This window comes from Prinia subflava, chromosome 1 (assembly GCF_021018805.1).
Source record: "Prinia subflava isolate CZ2003 ecotype Zambia chromosome 1, Cam_Psub_1.2, whole genome shotgun sequence".
NCBI lineage: Eukaryota > Metazoa > Chordata > Aves > Passeriformes > Cisticolidae > Prinia > Prinia subflava.
The window spans coordinates 78025132-78047188 of NC_086247.1; the positions used below are offsets into that span (position 1 = coordinate 78025132).

At 34.9% G+C, this 22057-nt stretch overlaps 1 protein-coding gene across 3 annotated transcripts in view; it reads right to left on the reverse strand.

The window, feature by feature from the left end:
- Positions 1 to 22057, reverse strand: part of CDH12 (cadherin 12) — a 535924-nt gene that overhangs the window by 152778 nt on the left and 361089 nt on the right. For all 3 annotated transcript variants that reach the window (XM_063400437.1, XM_063400419.1, XM_063400429.1), the window contains one exon: positions 4785 to 5200. In XM_063400437.1, the coding sequence (XP_063256507.1) occupies positions 4785 to 5015 (231 nt within the window). In that variant the 5' untranslated portion in view covers positions 5016 to 5200. The remainder of the gene's footprint in view (positions 1 to 4784; positions 5201 to 22057) is intronic.

The following is a 22057-nucleotide window of genomic DNA, read 5'->3' on the forward strand; positions in this document are numbered from 1 at the left end:
TGATGTCAGCAGACAGAGGTTAGTGTATGTTCAAGGTACTGAACAAGCTCATTCTTATACATAGCATATCTTTCATATTAAAATCATCCAGAAATGAGTAGCTGTGATGTCCTGCATCAGGGGAGTCAATTAATACATTACTAGCAGCAGTCCCTGAAACAATTTTCATTTCCTTGATGATGGCACTGTGCAAATGTCTGATGGAAATAATACACAGCTATCTTTAATATTGTTATTCAGTTGTTGGAATAGAATCGGATAAATTACAAAAACCCTTTTGACAATTTCAAATTAAATATTATTGTGATCATCTTACTAGAGATCTAGTAGAAATACAATTTTAAAAAGTTAAGTTTAATCAAAGTACATTTATGAATAGATTTAAGATTTCTTTTTCCTTCTAAGGGCAGTAGCTTTCAAATTCACTGCACATATGTCTTTTCCTTAAATTTTATTTTATCTTTCAACTTAAGTTTATTTTATCTTTCAGTCCTTATGAATAATGCCAAAATGATAGCCACTGCACTGCAAAATTGTTTGTCTGAACAGATTCAAAACATGCAGTTCAAAATTTGTTTTATAGACTGCCCTGTCAACCAGACACTCACACAAGAGGTAAAATAACTCTGAAAAGAGTGTGTGCATTCAGAAGTACATGTAGATTTAAGCCTGATGGAAGGTGGTAAACATTAATTCCATTATATTAAAAATTATTCACTTAAAATGCATAAGTGACTTCTATGCTCATATTTCAGATACAGAGGATAAATTATAAGGTTTCAAAAAGCTATTCTGCTCACAGATATAGAGTTCTGCTTCCTCCATATCAGCATTCTTTCTGCCTTGATATATGGGCAAACCTTTGAAGATGATGTGGCTTTCTCAGGAGTGAGTCAGATGAAAAATACCTTATTGTTACATTACCCTGTAATGCCATAGAGCAGTTGTGAGTATTAAATTTTTCAGCATCCTTTTCTTAACAAAAAAATCTGTAATAGTTTGTATGTGAGCATGCATTAATGTGACAGAACTTTAAAGAACAAACTGTTGTAAAACATAGGTTATTCATCTGCAAAAAAATATCTGAGAAGCTGAGATTCTGGGATTTTTTTTTTTTCCTGCACTGGGAAATAGAAGAGAAATGACCCTTACATTGAAGAGGACTTTGCAATCTTTTCCTATGAAACCAGTCTGCATCCAGTACCAGCTACTATATGCCTGTCTCTGCAAACTTGAGGACAGACTGCCAAAAAATTCTCACTGGAAGCAATTGTGTGAGTGTACAACAAAGAAAGATGGGATGCATTTACACACTAGGAATGCAAAGGCATATATCAAGGGAATGTGCTACATGCAGCACAACTAGAACCTCTTTTAGAATTATCTTCACCATGTTGCTCTCTTCAACTTTCAGTTTATTCTGCTGCCTCTACATGTCACTGTTGAAACACAGCAATAAAGAAATGTTACAGACAGATTTGTAGTGTTCTGGTGGGACTGCACCCCCTTCTGCTATCCTTGCATAAGGGCAATTAAAACTGCTACTTTGTTTGTGGGTATGAACTGTGCTGGGACTTGTTCATGCTTGAGGACCTGATCCTCTGATGATTTCTGTCCCCATTCACTGAGACCAGGGATTTTGCACAGAAAACAACAAAAAAAGAGAACTTTTTTGTCTTCCACACCAGAGTTGTTTTTGCTTGGCTTTCTGGAGCTTCACAGTACCAGGACAAGTAAAGCACTGCAAAGTAAACGAGCAAGCCTTATTTTACTTCTGGCACCATGTCTGTTTTCACAGGTCACACAGTGATACCATGCTCTAATTTTACTTTTTAGACTGGATCTGCTTAAACAATGTTGAGCAAAGAGGGTTATCTTTTGTTTATCAACCTGATGGATTTTCATTCCTCTTCTGGATTACACAAGCAGATTCCCAAACTTTAATATTCAGGTTAAATGCTTTTAATGAGTAAGCTTCAATCATGATTTCAAAATCACCACCTGTAAGCTAGACTAATCCCCATCAGTTTGTAAACTATATTTTGATTTGCAACCTGACATTTCTTGAGATATTCATCTAAAAACAGATGTGAAAAGAATTATGTTCACTGGCTGATAACAGAGGACATTATTGCTGTAAATCTGTATTCTCTTACAGAAGGTTTGCAATATTAGCAAAACACCCTCAACTGTTTAGTGAAACTGTCAGCTGATTTAATAGATACATTAAACTCCTATTTATAAATAACTTTGACATTATTAGCGCAGTAGTTCTATAATAAGTAATATAAACGCCTATGCACAGGTGTCCTGATATCATGGCTAGAAGAAGATAAAACCCTTGTGATTTCAGGTCACATGAAATATCCTACACTTTATAATATACTTATTACCACTTAAAAATATAGAACAGTAGCAATATAAAAATAATTACATTGAAAACATATGTTTTTGGAATAAATGTTTAATTTTGGTGAATCCTTTCTGAAGATTCAGTTCTGCAACTAATCCAGAACTCAATTGCATTTTACATCTTAAAAATTTTATGTGATTTTAAAAAATTGCATAAGATCTAAAGGTATCAATTAGCAACTAGTAGGTATATTTTAATATATTTTAATATTAATATATTATTTTATATATATTTTAATATATTTACAACAATTTGAATATATATGAAGCTTAGCTTTTGCTATCTGGATTTAAAAGCACAATTTCTCTAAGGAACTTCTCTCTTTCAGTGTCATACCTTCATTGATAGCTTTGTGGAAAATAAGGGGAAAACACAAATGTTTCCATTTTGGTTTTGTTTATTTGTTTGTGTTCTGTTTTTCTAAGATTCAGCAAAGATGACATACAAAGACTGGCAGTTTTTTCTGGGTTTTTTTTTCAGATATATTAAACCAAATAGTTAATATAGATATCACAAGTTGTGATAAACATCAAAATAAACATTGTTAAAAAAAAGTTATTACCTAGAATTAATTGCTCTAATCTGGAAGCAGGTGTTTTGACTTAAAAAAAAATAAAAAGGTCTTATTTTTAACTTTCCTCATACTCGAAAAGTGTCCCACAATTTGTAACAGTTCAAAAAAGTCTTAAGAGGTAAAAATATTCCAGGTAAATCTGTGATAGATGTTACTCTTAATGAAAATATCCCATTAGTTCTAAAGTTGCTTATAAACTTAATGTCAACGGAGCAAAACAGAACAAAGGAAGAAGCTGATTCATCAGTATATTGATAATAGTCCATTTTTTGTGCAAAATTAACATTATTTTGGCAGTTTAGAACTGACCCTAAATGACTACCAAGAAAAATTTACACAAAGGAATAAAGGCTAATGAAAAGCATTAACTTCCCTGTCTTTTGACATTAAAGGCACAGTAATCACATTGCCTGTGCTACAGCACTGAATGTGATGAGAGTCCCTGTTGGCATCTTCTGTGAGGTGCCAGAACAAAGGTACGTGCTGGAGAAAGTGTAACTTGTATCAACTGGATATCAAAAATATGGTTTTTTTCATTATGTGGTCCCCTTTCTTCAGGCTTATAACAAGCCCATTGTATTAACTTTCTGACACAAACACACTGCTTTGCAAATTGCTTTGACCAATATATTTCAGAGTTTAACACAAATGTTTTCACGTGCAATATCCAAGTTCATTTTGGCTGCTTTGGTAAATAATCTAGTGTTTTATTTATACATCCTCAGAACAGTTTTCTGTAAGGGCAGGAGGAAAAAAAAATTTTTGTTGATTCATTTATATTTAGGAAAAAATAAAAGAGATTTCCCGCTTGTACACTAAAAAAAAAAAAAAAAAAGGTTTTAAAGCGGTATAAAAGTAAAAACTGAAGCACGATGACTCATTTTTACAGTAGGTGAATTTGAAACCTTGCTGTATAGGGAAGTGGCATTTGAGGACCTAGGAAACAAATTCCTGACTTGTTATTTTCACTGAGTAAGGTCCTTTACTTAAACTGAAAATTATACTCAGAATCCAATTATATACTCTGCTAAGATTTTCTTCAGGTGTCTTTTTCAGCTTTCCTATCTGAAAAGTCTATTATTTAAATTCACTAACCCCACACCCTTTGAACAGTTTTCTATCAACTACTTATGCATTCTTACAGAAACAGTGGACATATAATGAGAGGGAATTGCAAAACTTCTCTACAGGTATGATTGTGCATGTCTATAGACAGTACAAAAGCTATAGCACAGGACTTTGAATTATGAAGCAATAAAACATATTAGAAATACTTGAAAACAATCTGAACAATCAGAAAAAAAAATGTAAATGGTTCTGAGACACAAGACAACAGACCCAAACCAGATGTGGCTTCATTAGCTGAAAACTGACTTGGAATAACCATATCAATCAAAGGAATGACTGTGCATTCTGGGTTTGAGATTTAAGGTTTATACCTTATCTCTTGATGTCAGAACAATGTTTGTTGCTAAAAATCAAATACACTATTGCAGTAGTCTCAGTTGAAATTAGCTGTGAAACGTACTTATATCAGAGCTCTTTTATTTTGTTTGGTTTGTTGTTGTTGTTGCTGTTGTTTTTGTTTAATTCCAAAAGCAACAATGGGGAAATAATACAAACATAAAATACAGAAAATACATAGTGACTACAAGAAAGGCTACATGGTAAAAATGAGCCGGGAGAACTACTGCCAGCTGAAGAATATTTGTCCCACCAGAAACAGGTACACATTTATAATATATTATACTACTTCGCTATATCATTTGGACTTTTAAAGAAATAGTAAAAAATTACCTTTCCCACATACTGAGGTTCAGAGCCCATGTACTCCTCCAGCACAAAAAATTGATTCCACACCCAGCCTCGTTTGACTCGCTGGGCTGATGATCTCCTCCCTGGCACTGGGGCAACATTTTCTCTTGGCTGAGCTTCTAAAATCTCTTGTGGTTGTGGATGCAGTGGTGTTAGGAGACCTCCATCAAACAGGACCCAGAGAAGCAGGGATATGCAGTTCCTTGTGAGCATTGGCAATGGCTTCCCTACCGCAAGTAATAAAAACTCCAGCACTTAATGCAGAACAGAGGAATCCAGGTTTGAGGTGTCTGTGGCCTTCACCACTTAGCTTCTGATTTTATTGCAGAAATGCTAATGCAGGCATTAATCCTTCTGATGACAAGGTATTTGCCGCAATAAATTCCATCTATAGGGACCTATAAAAGAGATTTACATGCAACATCAAATTACATAGGATTACACTGAAGCGTTCATCAAAATTCTCACACCTAGTTAGTTTCTAGAGACAGAGAAAAAGATTAAAAATCATAGTTTGAAAGAGATTGCTATTTTCATTGTAGCGCTGCTCTAGAACATTGTATAGAAATCACAGGAACCTCCTTCTTGCTCTGCTTGGCATTCCCTTTGTGTCTGTCTGAGAGGGCTGTAGCCTTTGCCTTAGGATCAATTATCAAACAAAACTGCTTCCCACCAGTGATATCAGTAATGTCTACTCCAGATTTACAAACAAAAGACTGGAGAACAGGGGATCCATTCTTTCACCTTACTGTCTAGAGCAGGAATCCTTTGCTTGTTTTGTCTGCCAGAAAAGCCTTTCGAAGTTTTCTCTACAGTGTGCTGGTTGCTAGGTATAAAAAATAACTGCCTGTAGGCCTTAAGATAGATGCATTTTACATTTTAAAAACAACAATACAATTTACAGCACTATGGAATTCACCACTTTATTAGGGTCATATTGTGTCATTGATTTTTAAACACAGGTTTCTAAGAAATCAATAGAGTTCTGCTTAAAAATCAATGATATGATACGGACCTCGAAAAGAAGAATAATAAAGTACTTAGCCATATATATATTTCCTTTTCAAATACTGCCAAAGGTTATATTTTCCTTATGAATTATATTATTACTATCCATAACAATAAATAACATAGAAATTCTTATTTCCTAGGTACATGCTGAAGTATTTAAATAGAAAGGATTTATAATCAGGAACCTGGAAAACTTAACAAGTCTTAAAAAAGAAAAAAAATACCCTAGAAGAATAACTGCACTTCCTATGCTAAATTTAGGGTGAGATTTTCTGTTCTGATTTGAAAGGCTATGTTTTAGGTCTTAAAAAAAGAAAGTAAAAAGCCTGGTGAAACATATCTACTGAGTGTTTTAATTCTACCTTCAGAAAGGATAAAAGACGAGGAAAGAACTCCCATCTGCTCAGAATCCTTTAAATAAAAGATTTTCTAAGTTATGTTCTAAAGATTTCAACGTTTTTCATCTACAGCAAAATATTCTTTTGTGCAATGGGTAAAAACTTCTTACTTGTACAATCATTTGCAGTCTATGGATTTTATTCCAGCAAAGAAACTTTAAGACAGGACACAACCACAACAGAGATCTGCATTCAATATATTTGGTATGAATTTATTTTTTGCTGAACAATTCACATGTGGTATTCTGCTTCTCTTTTAATACATTCAGTGGTATATAACTTCACATTCAGACTCTGTTAATCCATAATTCAGTTCCTAGATTTCCAAACTTTTCTTGCCTCTCCTGATCTATGGTTGCCTTGTTTTTATGGCAAACTCATAGAAATCATGAAACAGCAAAAAAGAAAAAAAAAGTCCAGTCAAATCAACATATCTTTTTGAACTGCCCAGACACAGATGGGAAGTGGAAACAAATATTTAAAAGGGGGTGGGATAGTCTGCACTGCTTCAGAAATGTCAAAATCATGTTGTAGTCAATTTAATTGCCGCACCACTTCTCTTTGCGGAGAAGACTCTGTACATTGCAGTTCTCCCAGCAGAGCTCTGCCTCTGGCCATGTCTGTCAGTCAGGGAGCTTTTAAAATGTTACACAGCACCAAAAGTAATGCAAAGAGATTGAAAGACTTCAATGAAAGGAGAGCAATTCCCCCTTGGCTGGAAGGTTAGTAACCAAGTGCAAGACACAGAGCACTTTAACCCCCTCTCCATTGGTGTCTCAGACAGCCTCCCAGAATGCCTACTGCAGAGTCGGGAAAGAGCAGTGCCAGGGTTTGCTTCATTTCCTACAGCTTCAAAAAGATGATGAATTGGAGGGTCAGAGAAAAATGGGAGACTAATAGATGTTGCAGTACAGGATTGTAGCAAACATGCCCTCATCAGCTGCAAAAGACTGCAACATGAAGAATTTCTTGCCTCTTTTTTTTTTTTTTTTTTTTTTTTTTTTTTTTTTTTTTTTTTTTTTTTTTTTTTTTTTAATTCAAAACTCAGCAAGGCAAATAATTGAGACTCTCATACTTTGGCACTTGAAAGAATCACTCCAAATTTCTGTTCCATAGCATTCATGCCATAGGAAACAAAGCAAAAGGTTCTCCCCCAGTAGCCTCTTCTTCATAATTTCACTGCTGGCTTTGGAGGAGGCTTGGTCTGATAAAATATATTTTATACCATTGGAACTTGTACAGGAATTCAAAGGCTAATAGATACATATTTCTTTCAGTCTATGCTTATTGTTTTGCATTTTCTTTTTAAGCTATGGATTTCAAAACCTGTCTTAGTGCTTTTATACTGTCAAATACTCATTGCTCCCTTAGGTACCTCTGATCAGAAAACTACTAAGACAGCTAGGAGACAAGGATTTAGAAATCCAATCAGAACAATTAACCATAAGGAAGGTACTATATTTCCTAAATTTTTAGGGTATTATTTCCAGTGATGCTCATAAAGAAATACTGATCCAGTGTGAACAGACAAAAACCTTCATTGCATCTCTTTCCTATATATTACAGAAGTACAGATAGTCAGATTTTTCTTGGATCTTGGTGTTTTTTCAATATTAGCTGTTGCTACTAATTTCTTCAAACTATCTTGTATGGATTTAAGTACCATTATGCATGATCTAATTAACCTATAAAGACAGCTACAAAGGGATACCCTGTATGAATGTAGCCCCAAATAATTTTATAACCTGAAATTACATTTATTAATTTTTCCAGTTTGATAAAGGGAAATAAATGACCCAGCAGCAATCATGGATACTCTGTTAGAACATGATTATTAAGAAATCTTGATCATATTTACTGTGTCCTGCAACCTGAAGGCTTAGAAACTCATGAAATGCCAATGATGAATAAAATATCACTACCAAAATTATTTATTGGGAATAAAAATGTACAACATCAGTGGTGCTCCTGCAAGAATTTTGATTCTGGCCTGGAATATACTTCCATTAATCTAAAGAGCCTGAGCAAAGAAATGCTTTTGGAATACAAAACTGATGCATGCCATTGCTGCAGCAACAATTCTTAATCCATAGGAGTCATGGTACTGCAGACACAGATAATCTCACCAAGCTCGGCAAAGGCTATCCCTTGTAGAAAGAACAGCCATTGATCCTCTGCAATCACTAGCATGCACATAAGGCCTCATGTAGAGAAGTATTTGAAAAGAAACTCTAAATGATCTTTGATCTTGTCATGGCTTAATCCCAGGCAGCAACTCAGCCCCACCCAGATGCTCACTCATAGCCAGTGGGATGAGGGAGAGAATCAAAAAAATAAAAGTGAGGAAACTCATGGGTTGAACTAAAGACAGTTTAATACATAAAGCAAAAGTTGCAAATGCAAGGAAAGGAAAACAAGAAGTTGATTTCCTCCTTTCCCATTGGCAAACAGATTTTCAGTCATCCTCAGGAATGCAGAACTTTATAATACATAGTGGTGACTTGGGAAGACAAATGCCTTCACTCTAAACATTCCAACTTCTTCTTTTCCCCTGCCCCCCAGCTCTATATGCTGACCATGACACTGTATGGTCTGGAATATTCCTTTAGTCAGCTTGGATCAGCTGTCCTGGCTGTCTCCCCTCCCAAGTCTTTGTGAACCCGCAGCGTACTCACTGGTGAGGTGGGGTGAGGTGCAGAAAAGGCCTTGACTACTTAAGCTCTGCTCAGAAATAGCTAAAATGCCCCCATGTTTTCTACATTGTTTTTAGGAAAATTCAGAACACAGCCCCATACTGGCTATTATGAAGAAAATGAATTCTACCCCAGCCAAAACCAGTGCAGACCTGTATGATGTATTTACTTGGATCAGACCACAGATGCACTACTGTCACACACAGACAAGCAGGAAACACTAAAGCTCCACGATGCACTCAAAAATGTCATCAGTCCAGCAAGGCTGGTAATTGAATCTCCATGAATGGAGGCAAATTGCTTACTGACAAAGTATCCATTATGCACTGATGGTGGGAACATTTCTGCAGCCACCTTATCCATAAATCTGTCAGCACAGAAAATGCTTTAGCTCGTGTGAAATAAGAGCTAATGTAGAGCCACCATCTTCCTACCCTTAAAGAGGTTTGAAAAAGCTTGGCAGTACTGTAAGATGGTTGATCATGCCAGCAGGAAAGCCAGATAGCATGTATAACTATGGATATGCTGTAATAGCTGACCATGTAATCTTGTTTCTCTGCAATATCTTGCAATAAGAAAATAATAATTAAAAAAAAAAAAAAAAAAAAAAAACCAAGAAAAATAAGTTAAGGCTTTTGATATCTATTAAAATTAACTGATAAAGTATTTGAGATCATATATCATCTGGTTAAAGAACAGGTAAAAGGATATGGTAAATCTTTCTCTGAGTTTAAGACAAATTAGTTAGGGGATTTGTAACTATCCTCAAAGCTATATTTAATAAAACAAAATCATTGGATTAGACTCCAAATGACCATATTTCTTTGTGTGTTTGACTTTCTTGAGCTTCACAACCTATCTAGACACTTTGTAAGTAAAAGTAATTCTTCCTTTTTTCCACCTGTTCTTTTGAGTTAGGGTGGGAACTACTTGGTAATATCAAAAGAGGGGTTAGGAGGTAGATTACAAATAAACAGATTACAAGCCTCAAACTAACAAAGAGTTCAACTCTCAATCTGTCCATCTCGCTTGTCAGAAAACTTTTAACAGATTAAGCAGGTTCCACTCCTGCAGCTATTAAAATCACTTGGCAAGAATAACATCTGGAATCCATGCCAGGTAACTGTCATGGGGAAAAAACAAAAAAACCCAGTGTTTCTACCTGCTGGAGTCTTAACGTGATCTAAACCAGTTATTCCTTTATCTCCCTTTGTGTGAGATTCAATAAGCTGCATAAACTGTCCTAGTTTAAGCTCTGTCAGCAACCAAGCACCATATTACTGCTCGTTCACTCCCTCAGCCAGGAGGATGGAGGCAAGAGAACCGGACGAATAAAAGTGGGAAAACTTGTGGTTCAGATAAGAACAGTTTAATAACTGAAACATCATTAAAATATTAAAAATATTATGAATAATAATATTGGTATGGAAAGTAAAATAACTGAGAGAAATAAACCCCAAGAAATACAAATTAAAATGGTTGGGCACCACCAGTGAATTTATGCCCAGCCAGTCCCCAAGCAGTAGCTCCCAACCTTCCCCCTAATTTATTGCTATGCATGACTCCATATGTTATGGAACACCTCTTTGGTCACTTGGGATCAGTTCTCCTGGCTGTGTCCCCCTCCAGATTCTTGTATATCCATCCCCACATGCATGCTGGTGGGTTGATGTGAGAAGCAGAAAAGGCCTTGATTCTGTGTAAGCGTGGATCAGAGATCCATAAAATATCCCTTTGTTATCAGTGCTCTTTCCAGCACAAATCAAAAAAATACTGCCCCATACCAGCAACTGTGGGAAGAATTAAATCTGTCCCTAGGCTGGCTCTCTGCCTGTTTAGATTGAATCCTCACAAAGTTGAAAATCTCAATCTCAGTCCCATTACTTCAGAGGCTGTTTAAATGAAATTGCTGATTAAAAAGGGCAACAGAAACCAAATCACCTAAGCTGCACCCAAATATTCTGTAAATTGGTGATGAAAGCATTGTGATTGAATGTGAAAAATATATGTAGAAAATACACATAGGGAAGCTGAAACTTAGTATTTCTGGAAGATATATGTCATCATACAGACAAGAACTGTACTCTGTAGATTACTAAACAACAAAGAGATGGAAGCATTTTCCCCGCAATAAAGTGACTTTAGCTTGCTTTTGTTAAATTCTATTTCAAAAGCCCCCCAGTCCTATGATTTCATATCAAATATTCTTCTTGTTATAAAGTTACTAATAATTTGACTTGGCAAGAATAATATCAGTTTGGTTAAGGCTATGATTTTTGGATTTGACTGCCAAAGCCACTTCCTACTCAGTTGTTCTCTGCAGAGATGTATTTTGTATACTAGTTAAGAGATCAATTCTGATGTTTGTGTGCCTACAGAGTAATGCCCTCTATGAATCTGGACTACTCTACTGAGTTTTAATTTAAATCGAGATGAGAATGATGTCCCCCATCTATGAATGTGATTTTCCTTGTAAGCACATTCATAGGAAGGTTGCCACAAAGATACATTACAGCACAAAAAAGTGTGATATGCTCTATCAATACTCAGTAAACATGTTTATGAAAAGCCTAACATTGGAGAAGGGTCTAATTATGTCTGGCATTTCTAAGCCTTACAATAATAAAATTATTATAGCTTCACAGATATGCTTTAATAATTGGCTTTCTAGCATATAAAAATGTGATGACTTTAGGGAGTTTGGTAACATAAGAAAATCAAATGCTACATTCTTCCAAAAACAGTGTAGCTCTGCAATGCTGAGGCTTACAGAAAAACTAATGAAGAGCAATGTAAAAACATTCTGAGTGCAAAATAATTAACAGGTTCTGTATGCAACTATGTATACATATTGTGTCAGCTTTGTCACCATTAGCAGTCTTTACAGATCATTTATGACTGAGCCATCATCTTCTACCTGGAATATTATCACTTCTAATTCACAAAAAATGCCTAAGAATATGAGGGAAATCATTGTGAAAAAAAAAAGAAAAAAAAAACCAGACTGAAACTTGTGTTAACTTGTGTTATAAAATGTAAATACATCAGTAAAGGCACAACTCTCTGTGGTTCATTGAACTTTGAAAATTAACTCAAGTAGAATGAAAATTCACTCCATGTTAATAATTAAAGTTTATTTTGCTGAGATTCAAATCCAGGCCAGTGCTATTCTATAAAAACATAATGCAGCTCTACAGTTTAATCATCAGTTAAAAGAAAGAAACAGACTGTTTCCAAATAGAACAAAGTTTTCCTTGCAAATATGGTCAGATGATGTAGTGTCATCAATTTAATTTTTATTCTGTCTTGTGTCATGTTTGACTCAGAAAAGTCCTATGTTGGATCTATACCTACTTTGTCAATGATCTAGAATCTTTATTTTTAATAAATTACAAACATTTTCATTTTTGCTAGGAATCTGTCAACGTCAATGCTAAAGCATGGACAATCAAGAAACAATCCCTCATTCTACTGTCCTTCTACGCTTTTTGAATAAATATATGAGATGGGGGAAAGGAGAGAATGGCAAATAAATCAAAACACAAGCAACACATGCAAAGTAAGAATTGACAAATCTGAGGCTGCGACTCAAATATATTTATAATTTTTTATGCAACAGGAAAAATTTGAGTACTTCTGCTGTTAGAATGACTCAAAAATATACTAATTATAAGACTAACTCAAAAATAGAAATTTTGAAGTGAGTTCCAGCAGAAATTTGTTTGTATATTTTATATATAATGGTGCAATTATTGCTTAATATCCATTTGGTGCATAACTTTAGATGTTTAAAATTTAAAATATGGTTCTCCTCTTGCCAATTATTGCAACTTCTATAAAGTAGATTTAAATGTCCCTGTCTCCATTGACATAATATTAAAAGGTATTTAATCCCCAATATTCCTTTCTATAGTATATTATGGAAATCCATAGTCCAACTTTTAGACTTTCAATCTTCTGAAGGTTAATAGATTTGTTCTAACAGCACCTGAATTATATAACTTCAGAGGATGATACCATCCTCAGGAAAACATGACAGACAGCAGTTGTGCTCAACAGGTTTCTAGCCATTAATCTTGTGAATTTTAATAGGTAGTCCCAGAGACAAGAGTGAGAGATAACCCACCAGTTTTCTCATTGTGAGAATATCAGCTCAGACCTCTCAGTATTCTGGAGTCACCAACTTTATCCCGGGCTTTCTCCAATGCTCAATGAAAAATAACTTTTATGCTTGGTAATTTATCTCTTTTCACAGCTCATTTTCACTTGCTTTCACCTTAACTACATTTGCTGATAGGATTATGACTCTTTTCTGATCATCAATTAATAAAAAACAAACAAAACAAAACCTTCATGGATTTTAAAATATCAGAAATAGTAATGCTCGGGCTTCTATTTTGATTCTTCAAAAGTTTTTTTGTTCTGCCCAGCATAGGAATGTAAGGTCATTAGAGCAACTGAGGCAGGCTCTAGTTAGACTGGCAACAGCTATACTACTTGAGAATACAGCCATCTACAAATAACTTCAGCCAAAGTAATCCTCATTCGTATTTTGTTTTTCAGAACTGGATGTGTTTCAAGAAGACTCACCAAATAACAAAGCTGTGTGTATGTCTCTTGTCAAGAAACCTTTCACTCAAGTAAAACCCTCTACTCGCCAGTCAATGTGGAAGTGCTCCCAAACTAAGTCAGTGATTAAACTCAGAGAAGCTAAAAGCAGCCAGGAGACATTTTGTGTACAGTTTCTAAAAAAAGATTAAATAATATTTGTGCCTCACTTTCATCTTTATAAATCCTCATTTCTCTTGTGTGCGATTGCTCATTTCCCAAATTCAAGAGTAATGAATTGAGTAATCTTATAACAGATGCCTGCTGTGAATTTCAGCAATTACAGCCAAGCACAGACAATAGAGGAGGTGGTTCAGGAGGAAATAAAGGGCTCATTTCAGTGACACTCACTACTGCAGCTCTATCTGTCTTGTCTAGAGAAATATATGCAAATCTTATTGGCGAAAATAATTTTCCTTTTAGATTATTTCCTACCTTTCTAAATTTCAAATTAAAAGGACAAGAAAATAATGTGTTAGAAAAGAAAGAGGTCTTGTCATCTGTGTAACACTCATACTCAGCAACATAAATTATTAGAGGCTGCTTCTCACTGATCCTTTTTTTTCCCCACGTTTGGTACACATGTGAATCTTTATTAACTGGTATGAATATATTTTCATAATTTCATTCACAAAAGTATCTGTTATAATTTAATATATAATTTTTATTTTTTTTAATTAAAATGTCCATAAAGGGTCATAAGCCATTTTCAGTTAGGACTGAACTTAAAATAGAATGTAACTAAGAATGTGTATTCTATTTCCATCTGTTGAAACTGGTTGGAAGATATTGTTCTTTCTCTCTTGTAACTTTAGGGGGGAAGGAGGGTGGATGCCTTCTGTTAATGGGACACCTGATAACACCAGATAAGGCAGTGCCTCCTTATCTCTTCCTCCACCCAGGGACCCTCCTCCGAGGGACATCACCTGTGAATGGGCCATTGAAGGCCTCTCACATGACTGATAACATCACCTCATTCCAGCGTGAGATGCTCCACCCAGTGGGAGGAGCCAAAGCCTTTCCACCAGCACAAACCCAGCAATCCCAAACACCAAGGGAGCCTGTTTCCACTGGATTCCCAGAGGATGACTGGACCCTTTTCTTGAGGATTTTCTCTACTTCAATGGAGCCACAACTGTCACTCCATGAGGACTTACTTTGGGCTGCTTCCAACACCCTGACCAACAGGGTGTCAGGTTTGCATTCTGACTCTGTCAGTGGTCCTTTGCACCATTGCATTTATTTAATTTCATTTTATTTTAACCATTTTTGTTGCTTGTTTCTTCTCTCTCTATTAAATTGTATTTCTGACTTGGAATCTCGCTGGTGTTGCTTTCAAACCCGTACCTTTTACTATGTTTCACCCTTAACACCCTGTGTTGAATGATTTCAATAATTAAATGAGTATTAATTAAAAAACATATTTTCATAAACTATTACAGTCAACATCCTCATTCTTTAGAAAAGGCACTGTTCAGGGTATTTTTTTGTTTGCAACTTAAGCAAGGTTTTCTCTTTATTTTTGTCTGAGCTCCTTCCATGCTACAGTAAAAATGCAACAGTACAGTGGCTAGGTGGTTTATGATTTATGTAACTTACCTCAAGACGTGTAATGAGCAGATTGTTTATTGCATATATTGCATATTTATTTTTTTTTTATAATAAACATAAATTTGTCTAGTTATTTCAGTCTGCAAAACTGCGGTTTAGATAGGAAATCAATAATGTCTTTTTAAGGTTAAGCTCAGTGAAATGAAGTGCTGAAATAGTCCTGATGAAATTGCACCTCGGCTGAACTCAGAAAGAACAGCATTATGGCAAGAGGATAATGTCATACCTGCAGTATTATAGATTGCACCCAATCAATCAGACATATTGTAATTGCTAAGGGCACTGTCCTGTTGTATGAAAAAGATACCTTCAGGTCTCAAGGTAGAAAGATTGACACAATTAAGCTGGAGCAACCTAAATCAAATATTTCCCTAAGATTAGTGAATTAACCTTTCTAGAGGACACAGCCCAGAGACACACATTTTGTCCTGTTATAAATGGAGTACTGGGCTGAAGACTAAGCTGGAAGGAAGGCTAACAGTTTGGGGGAGATAAACATGTGTTTCCCTCCATGAAACCTCTGATCTGTGGTCAAGTGTGACCCACTGTGTAGCTCCTCTAATTGCAGAATCACCGAAACACAGAATGGTTGAGGTTGGATGGGAATTCTGGAGTTCATCTGGTCCAAACATCCAGCTCAGTCAGGGTCAGCTACAAGAAGCAGCTGTAGAAAACAGGTACAAGAAACCTGTAAACCAGGGTTTTTTTCTACAGATGTAGACTACACAAACCCTCTGGGTGACCTGTTTCAATGGCCTGGCCATTCTGCAAGTTTTTGATCCACCTCACTATCCACTTAACTTCCCCAGTTTCTCTATGGGTTTGTTTTGCAGCTGATGTAAAAAGCTGTTTTAAAGTCAGGGTAAATTATATTCACTATACTCCCCTCATCCACCATGCCAGTTGCCTCATTATGGAAGGCTACCAGGCTGGTTAAGCATGATTTCTCCTTTGTAAATCGATACTGACTTCTCTCAGCCATCCTCTTGTCCTTCATGTATTTGGAAATCATTTCCAGACTTCCAGGGCTTTATTACTTTCCTGATGACTTAAGTGAGGTTGATGCCTCAGACCCCATGGATTTGTCTATGCAGCTGAAGTACTCCCAGCCTGGTCTTCCACCACTGAGAGTAAATCTTCTTTGGTCTATGTATTAGCAGCAGGTACTTCCTGTTTTCCTGGAATTTCAAAACCCCACCCGCAAACACTATGACCAAATCTCTTCATGAGGATAACTTTTGTTGTTTACCCTTAGGCAGTAAGTGAGCTCAGATGAACCCTCTTATTTTTCAAAGCCTCTTCAATTTCCACTAGGAAAGGAGACTTTGAAAGTCCCAAAGGCTTTTAGAGAAGATTATTGGTCATTTTTCAATTAGATTTTCAATTTCTTACTTATAAATTAATTTGTTTCTTTTTATAATTATTAGTTAGTACATTTCTTAACATGGAAGCCCAAAACATAGGTCAATATACTGTGTTTCTAAAGAAAGTATCTTGATTATTCAGAAACATTATAGACTTCAAATAAGGGTGAAACCCTTTAAATGCTTTCAAGAAGCAAGTTACACTCTGTACTCTAAAGAATTACAAGCAAATAGTAACACACATGCAGATACTCAACACATATTAAATACACTAAATAAAAGCTATTTGAAAGACAACATTTTAATGTAATGGACAAAAAGAGGAGCTCACCTATGACATCTAAAATATTTATAGATTTTTTTTCAAATAAAGATCTAAATTTTAATGGTTGGAGTTGCATTTTATCATAAACATAATGAACAAACTTTTTGGTTTTTAATGAACAAATCTTATTCAGTGACAGAGCTGTTACCTGGAAAATTTTCAGATGTAAGCATAGAGAGCTTAGTTTGCACAGAGAGCTTTAAAAATATATATCTGTAAATTAACTTCTTTATATCTCTAATACTCTTCACAAATTTACTCAGCCTTCTATATTTCTCTGATAGAAATTGTAAAATTATTTCTCATCATTTTATGATCATTCAGATATATAAAGAGAATAATTAATTCACCATAAAACCAAGTATTTGCTTTGCTGAGTGTTAGAAGATGTTAAAAGCCATCGATGATATAAAAGACAGTAAAAATCTTATTGCTTATGAAAATTCCAACTGAAGTACTTTTATGACTTTACCTCACTTTAGCTAAAACTTTCTCTGATGTTAGAGCTTTTGAAATTGCTGGGAGGGTTTTATCCCCAGGAAGAGTCTTATTTTCCATTTCAAAAAGAACAAAACCAATTCTTTGGTTTTACCCCTTTTGAAACACATATACATTTTTATATGGTTTGTGGCATTAGAGAGCATTTAAACCCAAAGCCAGCAACTTAGAAATGGAATAAAGTTGTACTTTTTAGATTATATCAATCACTATTGGCTTTAGTACTCCTTTGTTTTTTCAGACAAAGCAAAATGCATAAAACTCCTGTGACTGAGAATTTTCTGTTGATTCACCTCTCTCCTCTTTCTCAGCATCTGCTAAACCACCAGATGTATTTCCACCTATTTACCTGCCAGCTTCATTCAGACCCAGAGACAGAATTTCAGGTGAGGACCAAAGGAAGAGAGACCAGACAGGAGCCCATCAGACACAACTCTCGCCTGACATGTGTGAAATAGAATCTCTGTTGAGCAGTTCAAAACCTGGACTGGCACCAAGGTCACATACTTGAGACCCCTAATTAGGTTTTGATAATGCTGAAGAAGGGGGATATCCTTCTACTTTTGTTTGAGTAAATATCATGAGGTTTCTACAGAATTTATTTGTGTAATAATGGAAGGTGCAGAAATAAATCTACTGTCCCCACAGGAAAGAAAATGGAGAAACAGGGTTTCAAGATTCAAGTTTGTCATTAGCACAGAATCAGCTAATTCTCTAGAATACATACCCCATGTCCAAAGCCATGAAAGACTATGCCTTCTGAAGGCTCTTCCTAGCTCAATAAAAAAGGCTGTAGTTCTCTGTTACCTGTTTTAGCCATCATTATGGTATTCAAGCATCACTAATTATAATTAAATATTTAACTAGTTAGCATCTGCAGCAATAGTTGGCAGCCTGGCTGGGCAGCAGCACACAATCAGAGCAGAAATAATTGTTGTGATTATTTCTTAATAAGGTAGCTAAAATGCTTCTCAGCTAATCAATGAAAAAGACTGACTTACTCAGCCCTTGTTCAGAAATAAGCTGAATAATAGTTATGCAAATGAAAGTTTTCAGACAGGTTACAGAGACCTTGATATTTTACTATAACTGAGAAATAACCACAGAAGAAAACCTGCAGCTGAGGTGCAGGAAATTGCTAATTGCCCCATAAATCCACAAATGAGTGTCAGCAACTGTGCAATATCCCAGTTGTCATACCGGCTCAAGTTATAAAAATTCAGAACAAAACTCTGAACCAGCATTCCAGCATGTCAACACATCAATAAAGTCACCCTTTTATTGCTCACTAATTAATCACCTTCCCTATCTCACACTCTTTGCTGCTGGTTTTTCTCTTCATGAATTTTAGAAACAGTATTTAAAAGAGGGCAAAGGGAAGAGAGAGGAGATGAGACTGACATTAAAATGCAACAGCATTTTAAAACAAGACATTAAGTTTGTAGTTAGACACATGAATTAAAGAGGTCTGCTTCAAAAGTCATGTGTGCAGAGTACTCGGAAAATTAGGGCAAGCTTTTAGATACATATTAGCATGGGGCACAATATATCTTTTCATGATCAGTTTGTATAGGAAGTTGGACTATATGCCATGGTAAAACTCAGAATATTTTTGCTTGTGTGAGTAATGGAAAAAAATTACAGCATCCTCAATGAATTAGTTCACATGTTTCCCATTTGACGGGATCTCTGAAACAGAGACCAAACTGTGACCAATCTGATTTTGAAGAGCACTAGTTTATTCAAGAATTTGCAGTAAATCTAACACTTTATTGTAAATTGTCTTTCAGAGTTGGTGTGCCTTTGAGCCTGAAGGAGGTAACAAAGTTTCACCTCCCACACATTTCTTTTGTTCTACAAAGCATTTATCCACTTGGAAAAAAAAAAAAATCTCACAGCAAAGCCAAAGCCAAGTATTACAATTTCTCCTAACAAGGTCTTATTGATTTCTCTTTTTTCTCCTAGGAAATCAAGGTAAAACTCTCAGGTCTCTAAGTTTCTTCAACTTATTTCAAAAATAATATAATTTTCTGTCATTCTTATGACTTAAAAAAACCCCAAACAAACAAACAAACAACAACAAACAAACAAAAAAAAAAAACCACAAAAAACCCCCCAAAACCAAAAAAACCCACCACAAAACAAAACACAAAAACCAACCAAACAAACAACAACAACAACAAACCAAAACAAACAAACAAACCCCCAAAAAACACACCAAAAACACCACGCTTTCATGGCAACTACACTTGCTTTGGTCTCCAGGCCAAAAAATTCAGGACAGCAAATATCCCTTTATTTTGTACGCTACATGTGCTCTACATATGCTTAAATAGTAAAACACACAGAGACATGTTTATATATACCTAAGAAAAATGAAAGTTTATTCTTTACAAAAATACTTAAAAGTGGCAAATGCTCAGGAAAAAACCCCCAAATATTTTAGCTGCTGAATAATATAAATTAATCTTCCCAATACAGTGTAAAAATCCTTTCCACACCTAGTTTACCTAAACAAAAAGCATGTCTGAAGGACACTGCCAATAATATTACTTCCTCAGAGTTTTTAAGGTGCAGTTTCCCTTCCCATACTGTATGAGCTGCAAGAAAGTTGCTGTTTGCCAGTAAAAAAAATAAACAAAATATACACTTGGTATACCTTCCACTTTCTACAGTGGGCAGTGGTTCAGTGCTTAGAAGTAAAAATAAGAAAATTAAATATATTTTTCTGTTGAAAAAGCATCCCAACCCCAAATACAATGCATTATCCCAAAGAGTATAATCTCCCTGCACAAAACTCAAATGCATTTCCTATTATTTTGACTGTGTACCAGTGACATTTATTTTTCAAATTGAAAGCACTTACTGCAGCACATTTACATTACATGCTTTATTTTTAAAATTTTCACTTGTCAAAACTGGAACTACAGATTTAAGTTTGACAAAAGAAATAAAATGAATCCTATTTGTGTCCCAAAAGCTTCTTGAGGTTACAGAGGGCAGTGCAGGAGGAATAAGATTATGAAAATTTAAGACTTAGTGGATTTTAGTTTTTTAATTTTAAGACTTAATGGATAAATTGCAAACACAAGAGATGCTAGAATACATTTTGCTGTCTTCCAAAGTAAAGAATTAATAAGAGAAATAGTCCTTGTTTACAAAATTCTTACAGCAGCACTCAAAAAGTTCAGCACAACCAAGAAGGCCAGAAAACTTTCAAGCTGTGAAAAATAGAATTAGGCACTTACTGAGATTTTAAGAAGATTATAAATCTTCTTAAAAAGAAAACATGACAGAAACTGAAAAGCCAAGTAACCATTTTAAATGTCTAATCTTTTCAAACACCTTCTGTGACATTTTCTCTTCTGCCGCTGATTTAGTTTTCCTTTTTAGATTATAGGAAACAGAGGCAAAATAAAAGACACAGACTCAACAAAATAAAATGCACAGACTCAAAAAATAATGGAATTAGATTTAGATTAGGATTTTATGAAGTATGAAACTTTGTAAGATGAGAAAGTCTTTCTTTTTTACACTTTTAGATTTGAATTGTCTTTTCATTGTTTAATGAAAGGTAAATATGACTGATAACTTATATGAAAAACTTCTATCAGAAATGGTAAAGTTTGTTAAACTAAGTTAAATCATGTGAAACTAAAGAAAAAATATTTTAGAGATGAAGAAATATGTTTGAAAACTCCTTTTCATTTCAGACTTTTTAAAAGTATTTTCAGATATAAAAGGATAAAATCAAATAATTTTGAAATTAAAATAGTCAATAATGAACAAAGTCTATTGACCTCAAAATTAAAAAAAAAAAAACAAAAAACCAAACCAACAAACAAAAAAACCCCAAAAAACAAACAAACAAACAAAAACCACCCACAAATTCATTTCATATAGTATTTTGAAATGTCATCTCTCTATAAATTGCACTTTATTTGTAATTAAAGAAAAATTGAAACACAGATTCCTTCCCTTTTGGAATTATCAGCTTTTTAGATCAATCTTAATTTAAAATTAAGAACAACCATAAAAAAAAGTTTGTTTAAAAAGGGTTTTCTAAACAGAAAAGGGGAAAAACCTCCTGTTTTCCGTACAATGAAGCATTCTAAGGTAAGGCCTCTCATAAAAACAGTATGTTGTAGTGTTGTGTTGCAATTGTTTTCAACTTCCTTTTAATAACAGAAACTCTACAAATCTTTTGAACAAAATCAAAAACAAAGGAAAAGGAAATAACCCAAGTACAGCAATAGCCCTGCATCCTGAAACCACTGTTGTCATAAATTAAATGGAGTACATTCCAATTGGAGATATCAGTTGTTGGAGGTACAAACAGAAGAGAAAAGAAAAAGATTAAAAGATGCCATCCTGTAAAAGCAGACACAGGAAACTGTAAAAGTAATTTTCAATATAATGCACAAGATAGAGGTCTGCCCAGATGGTTCAACATTTTGTACTAGCAGAGAGGTAAAATCTATGTCCCCATGATGGGCAATGACCTTACGAGTTGGAGACTGCAGAAATCCAGCAGTTACAAGCAGAGGAAATTCAGCCACAGAAAGATTTATGCAAAGGAGCCACAGTGTCCCTGGAAGCCAGCAGGAAGAGCAAGAACTCAGAGGTAAAGATTTTGAAGTCAGCCTTTACTTATGTTCACATGATTGACTATTATAACCCAGCAGTTCTAAATAATTCTCCCCATAAAATGACAGTTTAATTCTATAAAATCAGCATAATTTTCATC